The 25,944-nt window shown below is 41.0% G+C and overlaps 1 protein-coding gene across 4 annotated transcripts in view; it reads left to right on the forward strand.

Moving 5' to 3' along the window:
- The first annotated feature begins 6,802 nt into the window (after positions 1-6,802).
- Positions 6,803-25,944, forward strand: part of PTPRT (protein tyrosine phosphatase receptor type T) — a 1,308,680-nt gene continuing 1,289,538 nt past the window's right edge. For all 4 annotated transcript variants that reach the window (XM_072631465.1, XM_072631466.1, XM_072631467.1 and 1 more), the window contains exon 1: positions 6,803-7,063. In XM_072631465.1, the coding sequence (XP_072487566.1) occupies positions 6,994-7,063 (70 nt within the window). In that variant the 5' untranslated portion in view covers positions 6,803-6,993. The remainder of the gene's footprint in view (positions 7,064-25,944) is intronic.

The raw sequence follows: 25,944 nt of genomic DNA on the forward strand, positions 1-25,944 counted from the left end.
GCTCATTTTACAAATGAGCAAACTGAGAGAAACAGGCTTAAGTGACCTGCCCAGGGTCACACATCTAATATGTGTCTAAAATTGGATTGAAACTCAAGTCTTCCTGAGTCCAGGCCCAGTGCTCTATCTACTGCTCCACCTAGATGTCCTGCTTTCAGGAACTATCCAACAGTTTATAATCAAGTCACTATGAGGCAAAAAAAACCCCCCAAAAAACTCAACTCAAAAAAAAAAACCCCAAAACAAAAAAAGCAAAGATTTTCCCTGTTTAGTGCTAGAACAAGAACCACTGGGCTTTTCATAATCACAGAACATCAGAACCAGAAGGAAACTTGAAGAGAATTTTATCTAGCTCCTTCACTGTATAGAGAGAGCAACTGAGGCTCAGAGACAAAAAATGCTCAAGTTCATTTAGCTGGTTGGTATAGCAGAATGGGGACAAGAGCTCAACTCTTTCTGGGTTAGTCTTAGCACTAAGTTCCCAGAATCTGAGGCATTGTGTTTTATTTGCTAAACTCCTGGGCGCAGTGCTGGAATTTCTCAATCATCAGCTGTAGAGAAGCCTCTGCTCTCCAGAGTTTTGGAAGGTGAGATGCCTCCCTTTGTTAGTGGATTCTGAGGAGTTAAAAAAAATCCTTTCTCACTACGGCTACATTGGTCAGACTTTTCTATCCATAAAATGTGAGAGTAGAATCAGACTCAGAATAGGGACCCAAACCCTATTCCTTAATTTCTGTCCGTTTTTCCACTTCATATGTCAGAGCCTCTGTTTGTATCTCTTTCCAGGCAATTTTAATGTCTCTTCCCTCCTTCTCCCCCTGACCCACTCTCTCTTTCCTGCAGTAGTCTTTGTTCCAAGTCTCTGTGAGATGCCGCATTTTTTTCTTCGTCTGCTCCTGCTATGTGATGCTACAGGAAGAATCCAGCTACAACATGGTGAAGTCTCCACAGGGCCAGTGTCTCTGATTGGGTCCACCTCAATTTGGTTCTCCTTTATAGGGCCAGAGCCTCCTTTTGAACGTCCTGGTTTCAGAGAGGGATAGATCATCGGGTAATGTAATTTTTTTCTCTATAAAAATAGACTTAGATCAAGAGGTTAAGTTTGAGAAATACTTACAGTGTGCTCTTATGCATTTCTATTTGTCTGACCTGATAGACAGTACTAATACATATTAATATTCCTGCCATAAAATATTGCTCAAGTCAGAGTGACTGACTCCAGAATATTCAGCTCCACGTAAAGAGTCACTCTACTAATATAAAGGTTAACTTGTATTTCTGAATTATTGATGGTTGCTTGTTACTAATTTTTTCTCAGAAAGAAGGAAATTATTAATGAAGATGATACATAAGAGATTGCTGCCAATGTGTCTGACATCTATTAATGATTTTATCTTGCAACCAGATTAAAAGAGACAGCTGGTATATGTATTTATGCACATCGCTTGCTCCAAATGTGCTGACAACATTGTGGGAGTGGGAAGCAGGCAAGGAAGGAGTGACTGGGAGATATTGGGTGCAGGCAGCTGGTCAGGGGTCCCCTCCCTGTTGATATGCCCTCTATTGGCTTATTGTCAAATATTTAGCATTTAAGATGCCAACTGGCTTTGAGTTATTTTCCCCTATTGTGTGAGGTATAGTAGGCATCTGATATTAACATTCTTCTGACATCTCCCCAAATTCTCTAATCATACACATATACAGACACTAGGCAGATCTACTAGCACTCTCCCTGCCCTAGACATTCACTAGTTTTTCTCAGACACATGCCATCTACAGTAGACAAATGTACACTCCTGCTTCAGGGGTGATTGAATATCACTACCCAGAGGAGATCTGCTTGTTAGCAGGCAAAATCCTCAATTCTCATACGTCTGACTCACAGTTTTATTTAACAGAGTAAGTAACCAAAGAATTATAAAATATCAGAGCAGAGTGGTATAGTGGAAAGAACTCGAGATTTGGAGTCAGAAAGACCTGGGTTTTAGTCTGTTCTCTAGCATTGTTAGTTGTATGACTCTCAGAGAAGTTGAACCTCTCCAAGCCTCAGTTTCCTTATCTGTTAACTGGGTGCAAAAACAATCACTGGGATTTTGACTGCACTTTAAAGCTTGCAAACTGCTTTATATGTATTCTTATTTGACAGCAAATTTGTGAAGTTGATACTACAGGTATTATTGTCATTTTACAGATGAAGGAACGAATGTTCAGAAAAGTCACCCATGGTCGGTCACCCAGCTAATGTCAGAGGTGGGATGGGAACCCAAGTTTTCTTGACTCTAAGTCAAATACACTACCCATTGTACCATGTTGCCTAAATGAGGTCACTCTGAAGAGAAAATGAGACAACGTATGTAAAATGTTTTGCAACTGTAAAATACTGTATGAATGTAAACGATATTTAGAGGTAATCTAGTAAAACATTCTCACTTGATATTTAACACTGGGGTTAAGAAGGTGGAGAAACTGAGGCCTAGAGAGGGTCTGGAGTTTGCCCAAGGTCCCAATGGTTAGTAGTCTGTGGTAAACTGAGGACCAGAACCTCCATTTCCTGAACCCAGAAGCACTGTGAATTGATAAATTGAATAACAAATTAATATCATAGTGCTATGCTCAGACCAAAACACTAAATGATTAACATTTATTTAAAAATGCAATTGTTTCTGACCCAGTCTGAGGAAGCAGAAACTTCCTGATGTAGGCTGATTAAACTAGTCTCCAGGACAGGATCCCTGGTCGGGAAGGGATCCTGGCCTATCTTCCTCTTTGAACTCCAGCCCACATTCCTCTTTCCTATGGCATTGAAATGGAGATTACACTTGGTCGGTTTTAGCTCCAGCTCAGCCCCTTCCCAGACAGTGTGGTCCCCTTTGCTGAATTTGAATGGAGCTAACACTTAGCAATGTATCAACAATGTCTGCTCCACAGACCTGCAGCAACAGAGACATTACGTCTCTAGGGTATGTGAGCACATACACAAATAATCAGTTTTGAGAAGGATCTGAGAACTGGAAGTGCCAATGTAAGAAATACCTTTGCTTTCTTTTCCAGAAAAAAAGGGGATACTGCCATTAATTGGAATGAGACCAAGGGATTCTGGAAAAGTTACAAGTGTGACTTAGAAACCTCCCTTCTCTCTTACTCCTTCCAGGCCCACAAATGGAGGTCCTGTGAAATGGAAAGCATGGTGGGTGGAGAAGAGTGGAGACACTTGAGTTTTAATCCTGCCTCTCTCACTAATATGCTGTGAGCTTGGGCTGGTTCTTTCATCACCCCATGCCTCAGTTTTTTATCTGTGCAATGGGGGAGTGGGATAAGATATTTTCTAGGGTCTCTTCCAGTTCTATTCAATTCCTTCAGAAAGGAAGTTTGTACTATGTGCTAAGCATTAGGGATATAAACACACACACATGTGTATATGCAATACACATATACACAGATACAATATCTACCAACACATATGCACATATTTCATATACATATATGTATATATGTATGTGCATACACATACATGTGTATATATGTATGAAGACAGACATACAGAGAGACAGAAAAAAAGGGATAGAGAAAGACAGATATAGAGAGAAACAGAGACAGAGAAAGACAGAGAGGGAAACAGAGGGAGACAGTCCCTTTCTCAGAGGGCTTATATTCTACTGTTTGGGATATATCATGGACAAAAACAAATGTAGTGTAATTTCAAGAGGGAGAGAGTATCAGTATGTCAGTAACTGGTGAGAGGGGGAGTGAGACCAGGAAAGGCCTTCTGGAGGACATAGCATTAGAGCAGTGCTTTGAAGGAAGCTGGGGGATTCTATGAAATGATGATCAGGAGGGATCCCATTCCAGACATGGGGGACCCCTTGTGCAAAGAGGTGAAACTCTAACTTTTTCTTTTTCTGCCTGGACCCATGATTTCATCTAACATTTCACTGATTTTTAAATCCTGAGTCACCACTAATTCTTCCCCTCCCTTAGCTCCCTATCTGGTTGCTGCTCTGGACCATACCTCTACTGTAGGGCCATGGGGTTATAGATGTTCCCATTTAGAATCCCTCCCATTCATTGGGAGAATCTAGGAAAGCCCAACTACCTGACAGATCGAATATTTTAACCCACTTTATTAGTTGAAATTCTGTGGTCTGACCTGGACAGGGAGGATTCTTTCATGATGATACAAGAAGTGTGACTCCCTGGAACTATCACTGTCTCTGGAACCAGTGGACCTGGGTTCAAATTTCCCCTCTGGATTACTTGCATGACCTTGACTACCTGATCTCTTACTGTGTGATCTTGGACAAGTCATTTAGCCAATCTGGGTCTCAGTTTCCTCATTTATAAATGAAGGCGTTGGACTAGATGGCTTCTGAGTACTTCTAGATCTATCGTCCTCTGATTTGGGGTCTATGTTGTGATGCTCAGGAGAAAAACGCCCCATGTTTTATCTTGGGGGTGCTGGGGAGTAGAGGTGTGGGGAAATAAGTATCTTGGATACTATAGCATATAGCTGATGAATCTTTCTCATCAGCAAACCCTAGATTTGCCTAGAAAGAAAAGATGAAATCCTTTATAGAAATAAAGTCTTTGGTATAATCTCACCTTTCCTAAGGCTTTTAAGGTTTAAAAGAAATTTAACCAGAATTAGTCTATACTTTGAAGATGAGAAAACTGAGTCTGGGACAGTAAGTGGATCACTCTGGGCCACAAAACCAGCAAAATATTTGGGCCAATATTGGAACCTCAGTTTTCTAACATTGTGGAGTACAGAAAAATGAGTCCCATGGCTAGGGTTGAATATGTGGCTGGGGGTGGAATGGGTACAAGAAATGAGGCTGAAGAGCTGTTGACAACATAGATAAAGTGTATGAAAAAGCAAAGGATGGGGCATAGAGACAAGAGAGATAGCAATTAAGAAAGTAATCTTGAAATGGTTCTGAAAACAAAGCCATGTGAGAGACTTTCAAGACATCAGCCTCCTCATACTGAAATTTCCTCAAAATTGAGCTCCCCACAAGTCCAATAACCCCACCACCTGAATCTGAAACAGGTCTTCTCCACCAACCTCCTGGGCTCTCGGATCTGCTTTCTCTGCCCCCAATATGCCAATATGGCTCATTGCTTAGATGGGTGGAGAAAAAAAAGCACAACAAAACGAGAAAACAATACAATACTCTCCTTTCTTGGGAGGGAAAAATAGCAAAACGAAGGGCAGGAGAGGGAGCTGTTTGCAAGGCTTGTTCGTAGGCTGTTGGTGCCTGCAGGGGCCCAGAGAGAGGTGGGGGAAAATGCATCTGTGAGGGTTGAGGAATGAGAGATGTCTATCTTCGGGGAAGGTGGAGAGGGGGCAGATATGGGAGTATTCTGAGAGGATGCAAGGAGGAGAGATGATTATGTAGAAGAGAGAGAGGTGTGGGAGGTGGGGCATATTGGGGGTGAGAAGTAGGGGGGGGAGAGGGTATATATCTATAGAGAGATGGGATGGGATGGATGTGTGTCTGTGGGGGGGAAGGGGGGAGGTGAGTGTGTGGAGGGGAAGGAAGGAGGTGTGTCTGTGTGTGTGGAGGGGAGGAAGGAGGTGTGTCTGTGAGTGTAGAGGGGAGGAGGAAGGGTTGTCTGTGTGTGTGGAGGGGAGGAGGGAGGTGTAGCTGTGTATGTAGGGGGAGGAAGAGAGGTGTGTCTGCGTGTGAAGGAGGAGGGAGGTGTGTCTCAGGAGGGGGAGGGGTGTGTGGGGAGGTCGAGGGTGGGTGTGTGTGTGTGTGTGTGTGTGTGTGTGTGTGTGTGTGTGCGTGTTGAATCTGTGTCTGGGGAGGAAGGAGGTGTGTATGCCTGGGGGAGGAGGGAGATGAGTGGGGGGGACAGAGGGAGGCACGTTATGATGGGGGGGGGGGAGCCGGAGAGAGGTATGATGGAGAGGGAAGTATGTAGTGGGGGTGAAGGAAGGCGCCTGTGAAGTGGGAAAGTGTATGGAAGGAGGCGTGTTTGTGTCTGTGTGGGTGCGTTGAGAGACGTGGGGATGCTTGTGGGTGTCTGGGAGGTGGTGAAAGGTATGGGGAAGTGCGTAAGGCAGACGTGTGTGTATGTTTGTGGACACTGAGCTAACAGAGTTAAGTGAATAATGGGGAGAAAAGACCATTTTCGCCCCAGATTCTCAGAGTCAGCTTGTTCTCACCATAGGTCTCCCCATCCTCGAACCCCTCCCGTAGAGCCATCTGGGCCGGGGGCTGGTCTACGCTGGGCCACAGCCCCGAGTTTCGGGCGCCTCCTCCCCTCCAGGTCCCCCTTTCCCACGTGTCCCATCAACCTCTCGAGCCCCGATCTGTCTCCCCCCATTCCGTGCCCTGGCAGCTTCCCCCGCCCCGCGCCCCCTCCCCACGTGTCTGGCCCCGGTGCCCCGGACCCCGCCCGGTACCTGCACAGCCGCCTGGGCCGTGTCCTCAGTCACCTGCCAGACGGGCTGCACTGGCAGACAGACGGCTGGGGTCGGGCCAGAGCTGAGGCTCCTGTGCAGCCTCTCTGGGGTAAGCCCCCAAGGCAGCTCGGGGAGGACGGGCGAGTCGAGCCTCCTCCTAAGCCCGGAGCCCTTTTCCTAGGGTCTGCGCTCCGCTGGCTTGGCGGTGGCGGCTCCGCGGGCTCCAGCCGGGAAGGAGAGAGTGCGCGCCGGGCTGTGCTGGAGCCGAAGCCAGTAAAAGGCGGGCGTTAGGACTCGGGGGAAATCTCCTCTTCCACCCCCTCCCCGGTTCGGTGCCCCTCCCCCTTGTCCCTCCCCCCCTTCCCTCCTTCCCTCAGTTGGTAGCACCTCCTCAGAGCCGGTGAGCAGCCGCCCGAGCGCGGAGCCCAAGCCCAGAGCGCGGAGCCCAAGCTCGGAGAGCAGAGTCGCGGCGCTCAGTGTCCGCTGAGGACGCCGCCGCCGCCGGGGCTGTTCGCCAGCCCGCCGCCCCCAGCCCCAGCCTCTGTTCGGCCGCCGCGGGAAGGGGATGCACCCTCCAGTAAAGCATGACCAGGACTGCCACGTTTGTCTTCCTTTTGCAGCTGTTGCACCCAGCAGAGGGACAGGGCTTTGCAGGTGAGTGGGGCCGGGAAGCGCCGCCAAGTTGAGGCGGGGGCTGGGAGTTGGTCTTTGGCTTCAGCTAGGGACTGGGTGCCTCGCCCAGCGCCCCGCTGCGGGTCCCGGGACTCACCTCCCTTTCCAGATCCGCTCGGGTGCTTGGCCAGAGCTGCAAGTCCCCGTCCCCCCAGAGCAGAGCACCGGGCTCTGTGTCACGGTCACGGCCGTCGGAGGACCTTTGCCGGCTGGTCAGCCCCTGGCTGGTCAGTCCCCGGCCGGTCAGCCCCCGGCCAGCCTGGCTCGGTCTCCGGCTGGCATCTAGTGCCGGCTGTCCCAAACGCTCCCGAAGCCCCCTCGAAGCCCACTTTTCCCCAGGGTCCCGCAGGGAGCCTCGTTTCCCAGTAGCGGAGACCGCGGACTGGCCCGCAGCCTGCACCTGTACGGGGGCTCGGGCTGAGAACCAGCTCCGAGCGGTTTGCGGGAGCCCTGGGTCTCCTTTCCCTTTGAGGCTTCTCCAAGAGCTCCAGGGACAAAGTTACAGCCTCTGCTCCAGGGACGGCATTCTCATTCTTCTTGCCTAGCTAGCAGCTGTTCTGAAACCAGAGAAAGAGGCAGAGGCCGGCCAGCGTTATAAGACATTGCTAGCGATCTACCTCCCCCAACCTCCATTCTCGTACCTTTAAATCAAAAGTTGGTCAGCCTTTTAAAAGTGGAGTAGTTACTTTCCATTGAGGGCCCCGGGATTGGATAACTTCCTTGGATGCTGGGAATATTTGGACTGTCTATTTCACACTTGTCAGAGTCTGTCAGCCTAATATTTGAGGTTGTTAGATTTGGGGCATCTGTCCCTTGCAACAAGTCTCTTTTTCCCTCCCTCCTACAGTTCCTTTAGACATAGCTAGAATTACTTAAAGACGACAGGTGCCTATTCAGGCAAGTGGCTGTCTTCCCGCCCCTGGACTGGAAGGCTGCTTTCCATAAGAATGCAAAATCCATCCTCCTCCGTTGATTAATTTTCCTCCTCTTCACCTCCTCCCCTCCCCCGTCCTTACCCTTACAAACCTTCACAAGACGAACTTGGGTGGTGGTCTTTGGATAGAGAGCTAAGAGTTAAAATGGCATAAACTGCAAAAATTTCCCATTCTTCTGTTGGGAAAATAAAAGGGTGGGGGGGGGGAAGGCTGAGGCGGCAATCAAATCTCAGCCTTATCCTCGGAGAACGTTTTGTGTTCCATGGTGAAGTGGAGACAGTCTTGTTTATCTGTCAGGACCCTTTGCAGTCAAATGACTTAGTCTTGAGTCGGTTTAGTTGGATTTTGGAAAAGTTTGAAAGATGATAATGTAGTTGCAATAATAAAATTGGGTGAATGATAGGAAAAATCTGAATTGGTGAAGACTGTACTGATGTGCAGCTAGCGGAATACAGCCCTTTGTGTACTTGATCTCTGTGTTCTGTATAGACATAAAAATCATTTCATCGCTACACAAACAATTTGGCAGTAACAATGCCATGGTCCCCAGAGTAAGACGCTGACGAGGGAGTAGTGGAGCCTTTTCAGTTTCAGATAGTGTTGAAGTTTCTTTCCATTGCCTTGATAGATGGGAAATGCGCTTGACCATGTTGAATTTTAACTGCTCAGTTCCAGAAAAGAGAGGTTGAAATAAACCAAATGGTACTTAATAAAAAATGGCTGGATTTAGATTGCTAAGCAACAGCTGTGCACATACATTACCAAGGCTTAAAAAAAAAAAAAAACCTTTGGGAAATGTAGTCTTATAAAACAAACTGCTTCTGAGGTAGATAAAAGAAACAGTTGGAATGACTACTCCAATAGAAATAAGTTAGGCTTGAACTGGCATAGTGTTTTTTAAAAATGAGGATGACATCAAGGCTTTTTGCCACCGGTAACTGTGCCTTTCTATTGCTCGGAAAGATTCTTGGAGGTGTTTGATTTGGGGAGTGAGAGAAAGGGTAAGTGAACAAGGAGAGAGAACCTAGATAGAAAGGTAATACATCTACAGGATGTGTGTTTTCCCCACTCAGGATTTCATGTGAGGAGAGTGAAAGAAATAACAGCACATTAAAATTTTGCTGTGGAATGTAAGGATGGCTCTTTCCACAAGAGAATTTTAGTCATGGGGCACTGTGAGAGATGTTTTAGATTTCACTTGATTTTCTAGGTTTTCATAGCCCCCAAATCACTTACAGCATGCACACCCCAGGTAAAGGTACAAAAACAAAGAATCATCAAATTCAAATCTCACTCCGTTTTCCCTTCAGTTTCTGCTGGAACCAGGAAGTTCCTCAGGGAAGCTGTCCAGTGCTGAATGCTCTGCAGTTTGAGTGGTTTCCATTGGGTGGTGCTCTTTCCCTAAGTATTAAAATGCAAATCTCATCTCTGTGAAGGAACTTTTCCTTCCCTCTGAGTAATGTATTTATTCAGCAGCCTTTTGTTAAAACATTTAGAAAAGTGCGAGAGCAGCCGGCACCTTTTCTTTGTTTGCTATTTCGTAACACACAGGGAAGGCAAGCAGGCTTGGCATCTCGTTTTTTGGTGAAAAACATGACTTGTGTTTCAGTACCATATGTCCCTATTGGTTCGACCTGTGATATCTTACATTTCAAATACTGCTTTACTATGGAGGGGCTGCAGTTGTTAAGGATCATCTAACTGATGACATGAATTTTGTGTTGGAAACTGGCCTTCCTAAGAACCATTAATTTGTAGAAACCATGTTCTGTTTGTCGCATTGTTTCCTTTCTAATGTCATGCTAACTAGCCCATTTAATTATTAGACTATTTCTTCCTGTCTTTTCACCCTCATTCAACAAACGTCTACATTTGTTGATGGAGATAAATGGTGAACATTGAAGAAATCTATTGGCCCGACACTACTAACGTAATTGCACAGACTTGTCAAGTTAATGAGAATTTGTAGGAACAAAATCTAAAGCCAATATAATCACAGGTTGATGTTATTTAGGAATCCTAGCTAAAACTTGGAAAGTTTGATGGTAATTAAAAATCTCCTTGTATGTTTTTCTTCTTGCTATTTCAGCTACTTTGTTTTCAAAGGAAAATATTGATTCTAAAAGTTACCTAGATTTTTATATTTAGTTCCAAATTGGGACCATGACCTATTCAATCACCTGTTGGCCAAGAGATCCAAACCTAGCTGATGAAACAATGTTGCCTAATTGTACTTTTTATAGGTTTGCTCTTAACCCAACTTTTTTTCGCACTACCTGACATGTGATATTGATTTTTGCAGTAGGAAAAAATAATTAAATTATCAGTCCTTTAGTAATGACTTGGGTTCCTGATAAAAGAGAAGAGATCTGAAAAAAAGGCTGAGGAGATAATTATTTCATTTTCCAGCAAATCTTAGCACCAGGAATTTGATAGCCTGAACAGATCTAATGGAAGGAACGGTTCTATGTTGTAGTTGTTACCAATGTAGTCATTTAACTCAATAATCACTTCTACCTTCCTCTGGGGAGCTGTTAGCAGTACAGTGCAACTTTATTTTCTGTCCTTGCTTGCTTGATTTGTTTTTTAATAAAAGAACAATTAATGGCCAGTGATGGTCTGAAATTCTGCTTCTGTAACAGTTGTGACACACACACTTCTGTGTTAAGAGCAGACTCATTCTGGGTGCATTCTGGGGTGTTTATACAAATATAAGGACTCTTCCCATATACTAAAGTTCTTTTCTGGTTTGGTGAAATTACTGTAGAATTCAACAATAGCATCCATTCTAGTACAGTTAATGTCACCTTTATGAACTACGATCATAGAAGACGATAGCATTTCCCCTTTAAAAAAAGGGATGACATTGTGTTGCTGTGGAAACAGTAGCAGTGCCAAATACATGGTGGGTACTCAATAAATATTTATTGATGATGGTGATGTTAAAATCCCAGAACAGAGAAAGGGAAGAAGGTTGTTTCTGACCACTGCATATGATTGTAAACATAGAAAAAGAAAGTGAATTTGCTAAGCCTATCAGTCTGAGAGGCAGGTTTTGGCTTTTCTCCTTTGTGAGGATTAATATAGACAAGGGAGCTTTGTGAGCTTAATGCTCAGTTGGTGATACTGCTTTTAAAAATAGTTTCCAAATTAAATTTTCTTCTACAGGTGACAGTAATGCATTTGGACATCCTAGTAATGTGTAGGAAATGTTCTGTTGTAAGCACACTTAACCTCCTGAATTGGCACCTATAAAAAAAATAAACTGTTGCCAGATATAACAGGAAAACACGTGGCTCTTTTGAAAAATGTGGACAGCGCAGTCCTTGGAAGAAACAAGACAGACAAAGTTACCTGCCTCTGTTGGAAAAGAACTAGATTTTTTTTTGCATGCACCATAAGTTCCATGAATTAATTTAGCAGTCAAAAAAAAAAAAGCAAAGGAAAAATCAAATTCTCAGATATCTTAACAGAAGTATGGAATTCAGAAGGTGAGGTGGGATAGTGATATTGTGGTCTGACCCACAGTTCTGGGGACTACATTTCAGGAGTATTGATTGAAAAACTGTGACTTGTATAGAAAAGGGTGGCCAAATGAAGTGGGACTTAGAAATTATGTCATATGAGGGTTGGTTGAAGACACTTGGGGCTGGGGATATATGTACAATGAAATACTTAAAAGGAATCTTCAAAAATGAGTGATTAGGTTTTTTCTTCTTGGACCCAGAAGGCAGGCAGGAGATGGAAGTTAGAAAAAGGCAGAGTTGAGCTCAGTATAAGGAAGAAATTGCTAGCAAATGGAAGTATTCACAAATGGAATTGACTAATAAGCATTTGTATAGTGCTTTGGAATTTGCAAAAATGCTCCTTATGTTTGTTATCTCATTTGATCCTTACAACAACTTGTTGACATTGATGCTACAGATGATATTTACTCTGAGGTAGGTAAGAAAACTGGATCCCAGGGCTATTCAATGACTTGCCTGTGGTTACATACCCAGTGAATATTAGATACAATTCAAACTCAGGTCTTTGTGATTTCCAGTGCATCACTTTATTCCCCATGCTATGTTGTCATACTCTACTGGGCTACTTGAGGAGGTAGTAAATCCCTTATATTTGGAGGTATTCAGGCAGAGATTGGATGGCTACTTGTTGAGGATGTTGTAAAAGAGAATTCATGTTTCAGAGAGAGGTCAAACTAGACTGTCTTTTTAAAAGTCCTTTTCAGGACTCATGAGGCAAAATGCCATCCACACCCAGAGAAAGAACTATTTTCTCTTTTGTTATGTTTGGTTTTGTTTAATTTTAATCATGGTTTCTCTCATTCATTTTAATTCTTTTATGCAACATGACTAGTGTGAAAATGTATTTAATGAAAATGTATATGTAGAGCCTGTATAAGATTACATGCCATCTTAGAGAAGGAGTGGGGAAGGAGGGGAAGAAAATTTAAAATTTATGGAAGTGATTGTGTAAAACTAAAAACAAATAAATAGATTTGGAGGAGAAAAAATAAAAGTCCTTTTTATCTTGGAGGGTCTAAGATGGGGTTGCTGAAGTGGCTAAAGGATATCAGAAAGAACACTGAGATTGGAGTAGAAGATTTTGGTTTGGATCTTGCCACTGTCACTTAATGGCATGCAACATTAAGCAAGTTATTCTGGATCCCTACATCTCAGTTTCCCCACTGATAAAGTGATATTTTGTGGGGAGGAGTTATTGTTTTAGGTGATGGCTGAGCTAGATGATTCTTAATGTTCCATTTGAACTCTGGCAACTACTTACATCTGTCCCATTCTGGTATGGTAGGTGACCCTAAATTTATGTCAGCTCAGGCAGGTTCCACAATCTGGAAGGATGAAGGTAGGTTATACTCTGAGGACTAGACTAGCTAAATGTAAGGAATCTGATCACCAGAAAATTGTCTCCATTGTTGTATTTTTTGGGGGTGTTGGTGGTGGTGATGCTGCTGTGTGTGGCCAGCCTCATATATAATATTTGCTAAGGAATGGAGGGGTTACTACTTCTATGGGTAGGCAAAATATCTACACCATTAAAATCATAAATTTATGAAATAATTTTAAGCATTCCTCTTACAGGGTTGTTGATGGGGATCAAATAAAACAAAGGAAATCAACAAGATCTATGATTTGTGACCACTAAATGTTGTAAAAATGTTAGTAAACAAAAATGATATTCAGAATCCTTGGGGGGAGGGGACTTTTTATTTTAAATTTATGAACTTAAGGAAAGAGAGGACATATTTAAGCATTTAAAAGAGCATTGACTTCTCAGCACTAAAAGGAAAAGTAAGTACCTTTGGGATTATTGAAAACAAAGCATGTCAGATGAGCTTAACAGCCTTTTCAAGCACATTAAAATATTAGGTCTTGAAGAGAGCACCTTGGATAGATATTAGAGAGTGGTTAGAGTGTCTCATGAAATCTTACTTTCAAAATTGATTCAAATTGGCTTGTAGAAGAACAAAGGCACCTGGATTTCATGGATTAATAGCAATCAGAAAGATCAGAAAGAAATAACATGATAAATAGCATTGTGTAGAGAAGGGTCAATGTCTCTTATAGGGAGTCCTAGAAATCAACATTTACTCTAGTCTCCTTGGGCAGTTTCATTTTTGGCCTGGAAGAAGAAAATTACTTATTAATGAAATTTGTTTATAATAAAATCTTAGAGTTGAAAAAGGCCTCAGAGGATATCTAATCCAGCCTCCTGCCAGAAACCCTGGAGTCCTTTCCACAACATAGAACTTTAGATCAAGAGACAGAGGGAACTTTAGAAGCTACCTAGTCCAACATCCTCATTTTACATTTGAGGAAACTGAGACCAGAGAGGTTAAATGACTTGACTGAGGTTATGTCTGTAGTAAGCAGCAGAGCTAGGATTTGAATGTAAGTTCTCTGACTCTAATTCGAGTGGTCTTTCTACTGTACCATGTTGCCTCTGATATATGTCATCTGTACATCAAGTGATATATCAGACTTGTATATCAGATGCCTCTGATATACAACAAGTTCATTCCCTGAACACCTCTGAAGACTAAATGTCAACTAGGCTGTTACTGCCTTCTGAGGTATCTCATTTCACTTTTGGATGGGTGACTTTTGTTTATAATTTTTAAATTTACTTAACATTATTTTTTCTTTTTACATTTTGAGTTGCAAATTCTCTCCCTCTCTCAAGCCCCTCCCTTCAGAAGGCAAGCAATATGTTATTAGTTATACATGGGAAGTCATGCAAAATGTATTTTAAAATGTTGTTAAATAAATAAAATAAGAAAAATAAAGTAAAAAAAATATGCTTCAGTCTTCATTCAGAGTTCTCTCTCTGGATGTGGATAGCATTTTTCATCATGAGTACTTTGGAATTGTTTTGAATCATTGTATTGACTAGAATAGTTAAATCTTTTATAGTTGATTGTCATTACAATGTTGTCTCATTACATAGCTGATCATCATTACTGTGTATAATGTTCTCCTGGTTCTGCTCACTTCATTTTGCATCAGTTCATTAAAGTCTCCCCAGGTTTTTCTAAAATTATCTTCTTCATAATTTCTTCATAATATACCACAACTTGTTCAGCCACTCCCCAACTGATGGATATCCCCTCAATTTCTAATTCTTTACCACCACAAAAAGAACTGCTAGACATAATTTTGTGCATATAGGTATTTTTCTTTTTTTTTGATCTCTTTTTGATAGAGATGTGGTAGTAGTATCACTGGATCAAAGGGCATACATAGTTTTATAGTCCTTTGGGCATAGTTTTAAATTGTTCTCCAGAATGGTTGAACCAGTTTACAGATCCATCATCAGTGTCTCTATTTTTCCATATCCTCTTCAGCATTTGTCTTATTCCTTTTTCATATTTGGTGGATGGGTATTTGTTAGGAGCTTAGCTCTTATATTGTGCCCAGATTTTGTTTTCCTTGGAGCTCTCATTCATTGGCTATAGTTCTGCCTTCTGCATCAAGTAGAAGAAGTTGAATTCTGCTTCCACATCATAGACCTACAAATAAATGAAGACAGCAACAATGTCTTTCTTCTTATTTGTAAAAAGTGCTTAGCATAATGCCTGGCACATAGTAGGAACTATATAATTGCTTACTCCTTCTCCCTGTCTCCTTTGTCCTTGTGACCACATTTGCTTTTCAGGCTAAACATCCTTCAAACAATTTTTCATGTGACATGGGTTTTATGTATTGGGTCTGCCCTAATCTGATCATGCCCTGCCTTGACAATGCCTTTTGAATTTAGGAGGACTATCGCAGCCCTCATTTTAGATATTCTACCCCCATTAATGTAATCTGGCAGATGACAGCTAAAAAAGGCCATGCCATATCACACTGGTAACTCTCATTGAGCTCACTAAATCCTCTAGGTCATAGTTACCAGAATTTACTTTCTAACCATGTTTCCCTCAACCTGTATTTTTGCAGTTGATTTTTAATGTATTCTAATTTTATCTCATCATCTCATGGTAGTGGTAATACAATGTAATGGAAAAAGCCCTAGGTTCAGGTCTTAGTTTTGACAGTTTAGGCTATGTGACTAATGGCAAGTTATTTAATATCTCTGAGATTCAATTTCTTCATCTGAAGAAAGGGTAAATATGAGGAAAGCACTTCATAAACATTAAAGCACTATAGAAGTATTAACTGCTATTGTTATGCTGATAAGCATGAAAGTCCTGCTATTTTTTTTGTGCCTTTTTACTGCATTTGAATGATATGACTGTTAAGGTCTTTTCCAGATGTACACCTATAGTTTTATCACTCTTTTTCTTCTCGCTACAAACATGCACAGGTGTCTTCAGTCATTTAAGAAAAACAGCCTTCAAATGAACCTTCTATTTGCTTTGTCAAATTCCAGAAAAGTTGTCTGTACTCTTTCCTATTTCCTTACCACAGTCAGACTTTGAGAATTGGTAGTCTCTTCTCTGTCTCTGTCTCTCATTTCCTTACCATTTTTTCTTTACAGTTTTTTTTCATCTCTTGTAGTCTGACTTCCATCCCACAATTCTACAGAAACTTTTTTCAAGGTGATCAGACTAATTGTCTAATTAATTTATCCTACCCCTCTCCCTTTTTTGATTCTCATTCTTCTTGATCTTTTTTTGTAGCATTTGAACTAGACATTCTTCCTTGACCTTTTTTTTTTTTTTGATGACAGACACTTCCAGACTCCATTTCTCAAAGTTTTGTAATTCACCTTCTTTCTTTTTGTTATACTCTTTCTCTTAAAAATTCTATGGGTTCACCTGTCATCTTCATGGAGATATCTTCAAAATGTATATCTGTAGTTCTGACCTCTGTATTGGCTCCTAAACCTGTATTTCCAATGGTCTACTCTAGATGCATAGATTACCAAAGTGGGCAATAAGACACCCTGGGGGTGTTGGAATGATCCAGAGGGGTAGTAGTAGCCTTTAGTGAAATTGGGGAGTGTTGAATAAAAATAAGGGGGAAGTAGAAGCATAAGAAAAAAAGAGAAGATAAGAAAATTTTGAAAAACTGTTCATTCATGTTTCATCTGTTGAGTAACAGAGTTAAAGTGATTACATTGTTTTCCAAATAAACACACAAAATGCAAGTTATAACTGATCAGTGGTCAAATCTGCCAATAGGTCTTGACAAGCAAGTGTTGGCAGTCAAGTGTGCTGTGCATCGTTGGGAAGTCCAGCATGCATTGACAGTTATATGTGTGTATAATAATTTATTTACAATATGATACTATATGTTTACATGATGCAATATTATATCACCAAAATTTCAATTCAGGAAAACCCCCACAAATTTACAATAAATTATTAAACTTAAGATGCAAATTAAAAAAAAAAAACCTGTTAAAGGATTAAAGAAAGTGATTTCCAGGGAGGCACTGAGTAATTTTTTCTTGAAAAGGTGGATATCAGGCCACACAAGATATGTCCACCTGGTTCTCAGGCATCTCAAAATTGACAAGCCTAAAACCAGATTATCTTTCTCTTCTCCTCCAATCTGTCATTTCTTCTGAGTTTCATATTTCTGTCAATAGTACCATCCTTCTAAGTGTTCGAAACCTTGGAATTATTTTTGACTTGTTTCCCTCAATTCTCACGTTTGATAATTTACAAAGTCTTGTTGACTCTATTTCCTACTAGAGCTATCTAATTACACAGTTACTGCCATTGTGTTCATTGTGGTTACAAGCTAATGGGGGGAAGACAGTACATAAAAGGAAGATGAAAAGTGAAATGGGGGAAGGGTGAGGGGTAGGAGTGGCAGTCAAGCCAGGGGGTACCCAGTGAAGGGCATGGTGTTACGTGGAGTCAAAGAGGAACAAAATTGTTGATGGAGAATGGAGTTGCCTGGAAGGTTGTGAGTCCTCTTTATTTTTATTTTTTGAATTTATAATAAAAGGTTTTTATTTCACATCATTATCTGACTTGGCCTCTAACTCTTGTAAAAAAAGGGTCACTTAGTAGGTGCAAGCACACTCTCAAGACAATTACAAACTCTTTTATAATCTTTCTGATTTGAATTTCCCCCGTAGCTCTCCATTGGCTAGATACAACCTCCTGAACCTCTCACTTCACTTTCTCTTCCCTGATAGGTTCCCCTTCAAACAGCTTGTTAAGCATGCGTAAAACTTCTGACCTTTTACATGATCAGAAGCCTGGTTCAGCTAGGTCACAGCTCTGATTAGAACCAGTCACCTCTGACATACATTCTGTTATTGCTCAAAACTAGGAGTGGTTTTGTAAGTCCTCTTTATAAAGGAAGGATTTGGAAGGCATTTGATGATACTTCAATTAGCGGAAAAAGGCAATGGAGGGGGAGTTGAGAAAGTGTGGAGTATCAAAATCTTAGTCAATCTGCATAATGATAAGAATTCAGATGATCAACTCATCCTGGAGGAAGCTATGGTGTTCCTAGGAGTTAACAAACTGAGCTGATGATACAAAGTGGATTTCAGTCCCCTAGGAGAGAATTTTATCTAAACTCTTTATCTTTTTTTGTATTGAGTAAAGTGTTCTACAGAGCAGGCACTTAAATGTTTGTTGGGGCTTTATTAAGTAATGTCTTAGCAGTTCCTCATTACAATCTTCTGGAATCATCATAACCATCTCCTACCAGGACTTTCTGATTCTATTCTTTCTTTCCAATATGCTCCTTGCATTACTGCCTTGTTAATCTTTATGTATGGATTTGTTGTCATTCTCCTGTTCAAAAACTTTAAATTACTTTCTGTTGCCTACTGAATAAAATCCAGATTCTTCAATCTTACATTTAAATCCTATCATGGATCTTTTGGTTTGCTACCCTTTTCCTCCTGTTGAATAATAGATTCATGGAGCATTAGATATAGAAAGAACTGTTCAGTCCTTTAGAGATTGTCTAGTTTGACCAAATCATTTTACAGCTGGTGCAACTGAAACCCAGGGACCAATCCTCATGATTGTGTAATTAATTAACATCACCTTAAATCTTGAGACTAAAGCTGAAACCTTTATACTCTGACTTCCTCAAGGATGTCTTGAAACCTTTTTTGCCTTAAACTGGGTAGAAGCTACTTGAGGGGTGTGATATACACACATATGTATATATGTGTATGTGTATGTATATTAGTTGATTGTTGTCTTTCGTTTTCAAAGAGGACCAAAATGACATCACCATGATAAAATGAAATTTCAGTATGTCTGACTGTGGCTGATCAGACCAATACGAACTCAGAGTTCTCTGCCACAGGTTGGGCATAGATGGTCCATATGAATATTTGGAGTGGATACTCCAGATCTGTGCATCCTATGTTTACTTTGTGCTGTCTCAATTCTACTTTGCTCATAGAGCACAGCACCCTTTCTGATGTGGGCACGCCATGCTGAACAGTCGTGTGCCAGTGTCTCCCATGTCCCACAATCATATCCAAAGTTCTTGAGAAAGACCTTGAGAGTATCCTTGTATTGCTTCATCTGACAACCATGTGATCGCCTGCCCCATGTAAGTTCTCCATAAAATAGTCTTTTTGGCAAGTATACATTTTGCATTTGAACAATGTGGCCAGCCCATCAGAGTTGTGCTCTCTGAAGCATAGTTTGAATGCTTGACAGTTCAGCTTGAGCAAGGACTTCAGTGTCTGGTAATTTATCCTGCCAGGTGATCCTCAGAATCTTCCTAAGACAGTTCAAATGGAAATGATTCAGTTTCCTGGCATGGCATTGGTAGACTGTCCATATTTCACAGGCATACAACAATGAGATCAGCACAACAGCTCTGTTGACCTTAAGTTTGGTAGTCAGTCTAATACCTCTTCTCTTGCAAACTTTTCTTTGGAGCCTCCCAAACACTGAGCTAGCTCTGGCAATGCGTGCATCAACCTCATTGTCAACAAATACATCCCGGGAAAGTACACTACCAAGGTAAGTGAACTTACCCACAGCATTCAAAACTTCTCCATTTGTTGTAACCGATGGTTCCACATATGAATGGTATGGTGGTGGCTGATGGCACACCTATGTTTTCTTGGTGTTAATTATTAGACCAAAATTAGCACAGGCAGCAGAGAATTGATCCATACTTTGTTGTATGTATGTATGTATATATATGTATGTATGTGTATATATACACACGTATGGAATGAATGTAGTTGTGGTCAATATGGCCTATAATTTAATCGGCATAGGGAGTTTTCTGCAACTTATAGTCTTGGAATTATCTGGAAGCATTGAAAGATTAATTTACTTGCTCAGAATCACTCAACCTGTATTTGTCAAGGTGGGTCTTCTGTCTCCGAGGCCAGCTTTCAATTTAGTGTACCATGCTTCCTCACACATAGGTAACCATACTCAGTAGCTAGGCAGAGAATACAGAATGTTAAACAGTTCAAAAGAAAATTGGGTCTTTTGGTCCAGTGCTCTTATAGGTGGGTAAACTGAGGTTTCAAAAGGAGAAGAAGCTTCCTGAAGTATGGTTGTTTAGTTGTACAGCTGGAAGTAGAATCCAGGTCTCTTGAGTACTATTCTGAGAGTCAATTAATACCATCATATTGCTTTCCTCCAGGATCTGTGAAGGCTTACTAACTATGAAATACCCCCTTGCAGAACCTAGCCAATTTGTTTTGTAATTGGTGAGCTTTTGACCACTCCCTTGGAGAACAGTCCTATGATTCAGACATTTCTGTGTCTGCCTGGTATTTCTCCCCAATGTTCATTGTGCATTTCTTTTCTTTTACTTGTTCCCCTGACTCCTTGTTATATTCTTTTGTACAATGCAAAAGTGTTCATTTCTGTCCATGGTGTTTATACCTTTAGAATTTGGTATCCTGTTATTATGCCCCAGTTAGTCATCATTTCACCAAATTATACTGTTTAATCCCTTTACATTTTCTTTCTGACTCAGTCTTTTCATCTTCCCTACCAATTTGCTGCCTTTCTCTAAAGTCCCTTGATTTATTTAGAGCTCTTTATCCCAGGGGAGCTCAAATCCTAAATGCTGCTGCTTGGCCACTATTTAACTAAAGCTTCATAGGGAAAGATATCCCTATTCCATCCTCCATGAGGGAAGTGACTATACCTTTGTTCATTCAGTAAGCCCTATCTATAATACTATGGCAGGTGTGGTATAACAGAAAGAGTACTGGAATTGGAGTCAGGAAATTTGAATTGTATGCCTGGTTTTTGACACTTAGTAGTTGTGAGTTACAGGAAACTCTGAGACTCACTTTCTGTACCTGTAAAATGGGGATGTGCATAAGTGCATTATCCCCCTCACAAGGTGGTTGTAAAGAAAGTACTTGGCAAACCTTAAATTTTCTATAGCAATGTGAGCTGTTGTTACTTGTGCAGTCATGTCAATTGTAAAATCATATACAAAGAACCCTTAGCGAATCTGGTCTCAATGGTGGCCCCACCTCCATCTACAACACTGACTATTCCCTCCTCTCTCCATAGAAACAGATTGGCTGTTCTATCAATTACCTGGGTAACGCTGATCACAATTCTTTCTAAACTTCTCTCTCTATATTTATCATAACTGCTCTCCTGAAGTAGATTCTGAACTAGATGACCACCAAGGTGCTGTTCAATTGTTAAAGTTCTCCAAAATACCTCAATATCCATGGTTTTTATAGTTAATTTCTTTATTATCTCTACTGTCTAGCTATAAATCTCATGATGTCCATGTGTCCTATAGAATCATGAGGTTTAGGGTTATAAAGGACCTTGGTCATCTAGTCTAACCGATCTTCTCATTTCATGTATGAGGACGTCAAGGCACAGATAGAGGAAATGACTTGTTTCTACATCTCACAGAGGCAGGATATGAACCTATGTCCTCTGACTGCAAATTAGCTATTCATCCACAAATCCTGCTGATATGGATTTGGTAAAAAGAAGACATAAATGATCTGCTTCTCAAATTTTTAGAGAGAAATAGCTAATGAATTGGATCATAGAATCGGGACCCAGAAGCATCTTGAGAGGCTGAAGTGATGGGCTGAATCTAACAAGATGAAACATTGAACAGTCAAGATAGATATGTAAAAGTCCATGTACTTTTTGCGCAGGGAAATACTTAAGACCCTCATTCAGAGCCTATTACTTTGTATTTTACACGTAGGTATAACAAGCTTGCTTGTTCAGTTCCCCAGCCCATAGCTTATAAAAAGGGAGGAAAGGGGGAAAATTCCTGGCTGACAGGAAGAAGACAGAAAACTATAGAGAGCAGAGGTAAGCCACCAACTCACCTAGAAGTCTGAGGCCATTAAGAATAGGGACAAATAACCTTTCTACACTTCCATAACCACTGAGAACATTATAGATTTATAGCTCAGGGTAGTCATTACTGTTTATGATGATGATTCTGAGGTATTCAAAAAAGTTAACTATTCAATGTCTCTATACTCACTTTAAAAAGGTAGAAAAGTATATAATAATAGGTAGAGTGCTTTTAAGGTTTGTAAAATACATTATATATGTTAACTTACATTATTCTCACAACCCTGTAAAGTAGGTGCTATTATTACCCCCCAAAGGGAATATTATTATTATTATTTAAATAGCTCATTTTCTCCTTACAGATGAGGAAACTGAGGCTGAGAAATTAAGTGATCTGCCCACTTATATGTATTTATCTGTTTCAGAAAAGTTTTCTATTCGGAGTGGTTAAACTAAAAAAAAAAAAAAAAGTTTTTGTGCTTAGATTAAAAAGCCCTTGGCTGTCTTGAAAACTTTGCTCTTCTGATACCTCATTCCCTGAGGGTTTTGTAGGAATAAGGTTTCACTGGTCTTAAAAGTAATAACTAAAATGTTGGAGGTGGAAAGGTACGTGCTCAACTTTGGGAAGTAAGAAGTGGAAAATAGGTAAGGAGAAACATAAAAAAAAGACACTGAGTAGACGATCCCGGACTTACCATATTTAGGTGACATTTTACTAGGGATAAAATCATTTAATCGCATGCTCTGGCTCTGAGGTAATTTTCCTGGGCCAGATTGAAAACTCATGCTAAAAAATGGAACTTGTGTCTTTTCTGGACAGTTTTGCTTTTGATTAAGACAGGTATTTAGGGGATAGAAAATATACAGCTTGGTTTCTAGGTTCACAAGATTTTTTTTTTCTGTCTCAAATTCACAGGTACATATGAAGAAAAAAATCACATTGGGGAGAGGTTGGTTGTATATTACAGTTATACTTTGAAGGGAAGACCATGTTTCCCTTTTCCCCTTCTCTTTTTCTCTTACTCCCTTAAATAGGGACCTTAAAGATCATCACACTCATATCCATCATTTTACAGAGAAAGCTGAGGCCGGAGAAGTGAATCACCTTACCTGAGGTCAGTATTCAAACTCATGTCTTACTACTCCGAACTTAGTGCTCTTTTCAGGCGCCTCCCTTCTTTGCTTTCCGTGGCTATGGAGAACTTGCTATATGCAGACCACCATGCTAGTCATTAGGGAAGATACCGAGATCAAGAAGATGTAGCCTGGCTTCAAGATGTTTGCAATCTAGTAGGATAAGCTAAGACATATACACTGATAGATGTAATAGGGAGTATGATAACTGCATGAGAGATAAACAACTTATGAGAATTCAGAAGATTTATTTATAGTTGGGAGGCATCTTTTTTTTAGGTTTCTTGGGTTTAAAACTAGAGATTACCTCAGAGTCTGTCTAGTCAAACCCCTTCATTTTGCAGATGAGCGCCCCTCTCTGGGGCCTAGAGAGGAGAAATATCTTGCCCAGTATCCCATAGCTTCACAGTAAAAATAAGGATTTAAATCCATATCTTCTGACTCCATTTTCAATCTTTCTACTGTATCACACTGTAACCAAAGCTTCCTGGAGGAGGCAGCATTTGAGCTGGGCCTTGAAGGATGGTGAAGCTCCAGGCCATCAGTTTGCTCATACAAGGCCAGATTGTGTACTGTCATTTTTCTTCCTTCTTGAGCAGTAGACAGTTGTGATAGTCTTTGATTTTCTTCTTTTTGTCACTTGAATGAAAGAAGATTTGGCAAATGATGCTCTTTTGTTGGAGGGAAGGAATCAAGATTGGTTTAATGTGGTGGTTCTTTGGAGGAAATCAATTCCTAATCTGTTTCTTTAGATTTGTATAATGCCTAGAGTAATGCATTTAGAGGTGTGTTGAAAGCATAGAAGCTAACATCTGGATAATTTCACTGTCTGGGTTTACTTTATGGGAAATATAGAGGACTGGAATGAGTTGTGCCCAGAGCTCCTAAATGCCTCTTCATCTTTGACCTTGAAACTTATGGGACAGATTCTGAGATTAGATTAGGTATGGGTGCCAATTTAACCTTCTGATTTTCCAGTTTTGACACTGCTGCTTAAATAGTGGTGACATGATATGGTCAAAAGAATGGTGGACTTGGGTTTGAGTCCCAGCTCCAACATTTCCTATTTGTGTGAACATGATTTCATTTAGCCTTTAATAAGCCATAGTTTTCTTATTTTTAAGTGAGGGAATCATAATACCTTCTCACAGAGTTTTTGGGGTGGAAGTCCCTTGTAAACCTTAAAGGACTACAGAAGTGCAAATTGTTGAGTGTTAACTGAAAGGATCGTGGAATTTGGAATTGGAGGCCTGGTTTTGAATTCTAACTCTGTTATTGATTACCTGGAAGACCTTGGGTAGCTAGGTGGTACAGGGAATAAAGTGCCAGCCCTTCAGTCAGGAGGACCTGAGTTCAAATCCAGCTTTAGACATTTACTAGCTGTGTGACCTTGGACAAGTCACTTAACCCTGTTTGCCTCAGTTTCCTCATCTGTAAAATGATCTGGAGAAGGCAATGGCAAACCGCTCCAGCATCTTTGCCAAGAAAACCCCAAATAACATTAGGAAGAATTGGGTATGACTGAAAATGACCCAACAACAATAACTTATTGGCTATGGGGTGTTATACAGAACTAAAATAGTGTCCAAGGAACAGAGTTTGGATTCTGGCTTTACATTTTTGTGATCTTGGATAGATAACTTCACTTTTCTGTGCCTTGGTTTCCTTAACTATAAAATGTAGGGCTTTGACTAGATGATCTTGTGTTTAAATTTATCTGAATGGATTTCAGGGTCAGAATACCAAAGTGCCAATAATAATAAGGTGACTCAGTGGATAAAGTGTGGGGCCCGGAGTCAGGAAGATCTGAGTTCAAATTTGGCCTCAGACCCTGGACAAGTCACTTATTCTCTGTCTGCCTCATTTTCCTCAGCTATAAAATGCAGATAACAATATTGGAGCAGCTGGTGAATGGTAGGTTGAGTTCTGGGCCTGGAATCAAGAAAGGCTTAAGTTCAAATCTGGTCTCAGATAGTGCCTAGCTTTGTGATCCTGGACAAGTCACTTAACTCCTGCCTGCCTTAGTTTCTTCATCTGCAAAATGGGGATAACAGTAGCACCTGTCTTCCAGGGTCATTGTGAGAATCAGATAAGATAATATGTATTTGTAAAGAGCTTAGCACAGTGCCTGGCCCAGAGGAAGCACTATACGAATGTTAGCTATTACTGGAGTGATTTAAAGTTCACAAAACACTTCGTTCGCAGCAGCCTCCTAAGATAGGTGATGTTAATGTCATTCTTCTCATCTTACAGTTGAGGAAGGCTAGACTCATGAGGGCAAAGCAGCCAAGTCGAGGTCACACAGCTAGTGTCTGACTAGGAAATCAAATCCCCAAATTTTCCCAACCCAAGCACAGGGTCCTTTCTACTCTCTCCTTTTGTCTCTTAATGCTAGGGGTCAATCATGGTCAGGAGTACCAAGCTGGAGATCTGGATTTAGGGTAAATATCCCGAGGAAGTTGGACTGGTATTGGAAAGAACAATGAAGTTGGAGTCTCTCTGGGTTTGAATCTTGGCTCTGTGACTTAGTACCTTGTGTGACCTTGGGCAAGTCTTGTCTCCGGAGCTCCCTTTCATCTTCTTTAAATTGAGGAGCTGGGACAAAGTCATCTCTAAGGTCTTTTTAGCTTGAAATCTGTGAAATGGACACCAGTTACTTATCCTACATATGACTCTTCTGGATGGGAGAGCAACCCACTGGAGGCACTTTAGAACACAGTTGGTATAAATGGCAGAGATGGTACCTCTTAGTGTGCCTAGCATGGTATCTTGCACATTTGTTGTTCAGTTGTTTCAGTCATCTCTGACTCTTCATGACCCTATTTGGGCTTCTTGGCAAAGATACTAGAGTGGTTTCCTTGAACTCATTTTACAGATGAGGAAACTAAGTCAGACATGGTTAAATGACTTGCCCAGGGTCACATAGCTAGTAAGTGTCTTAGGTTGGGCTTGAAATCAGGTCTTCTTCCAGGTTCAAACACTCAATCTACTGATCTACTTAGCTAATAAATATTAGTTAAGTTAAATTGAACTGATTTGCCACCTGACTTTCCTTACCTGGTCACTGCTTTTATGTG

This window comes from Notamacropus eugenii, chromosome 1 (genome assembly GCF_028372415.1).
Source record: "Notamacropus eugenii isolate mMacEug1 chromosome 1, mMacEug1.pri_v2, whole genome shotgun sequence".
Lineage (NCBI taxonomy): Eukaryota > Metazoa > Chordata > Mammalia > Diprotodontia > Macropodidae > Notamacropus > Notamacropus eugenii.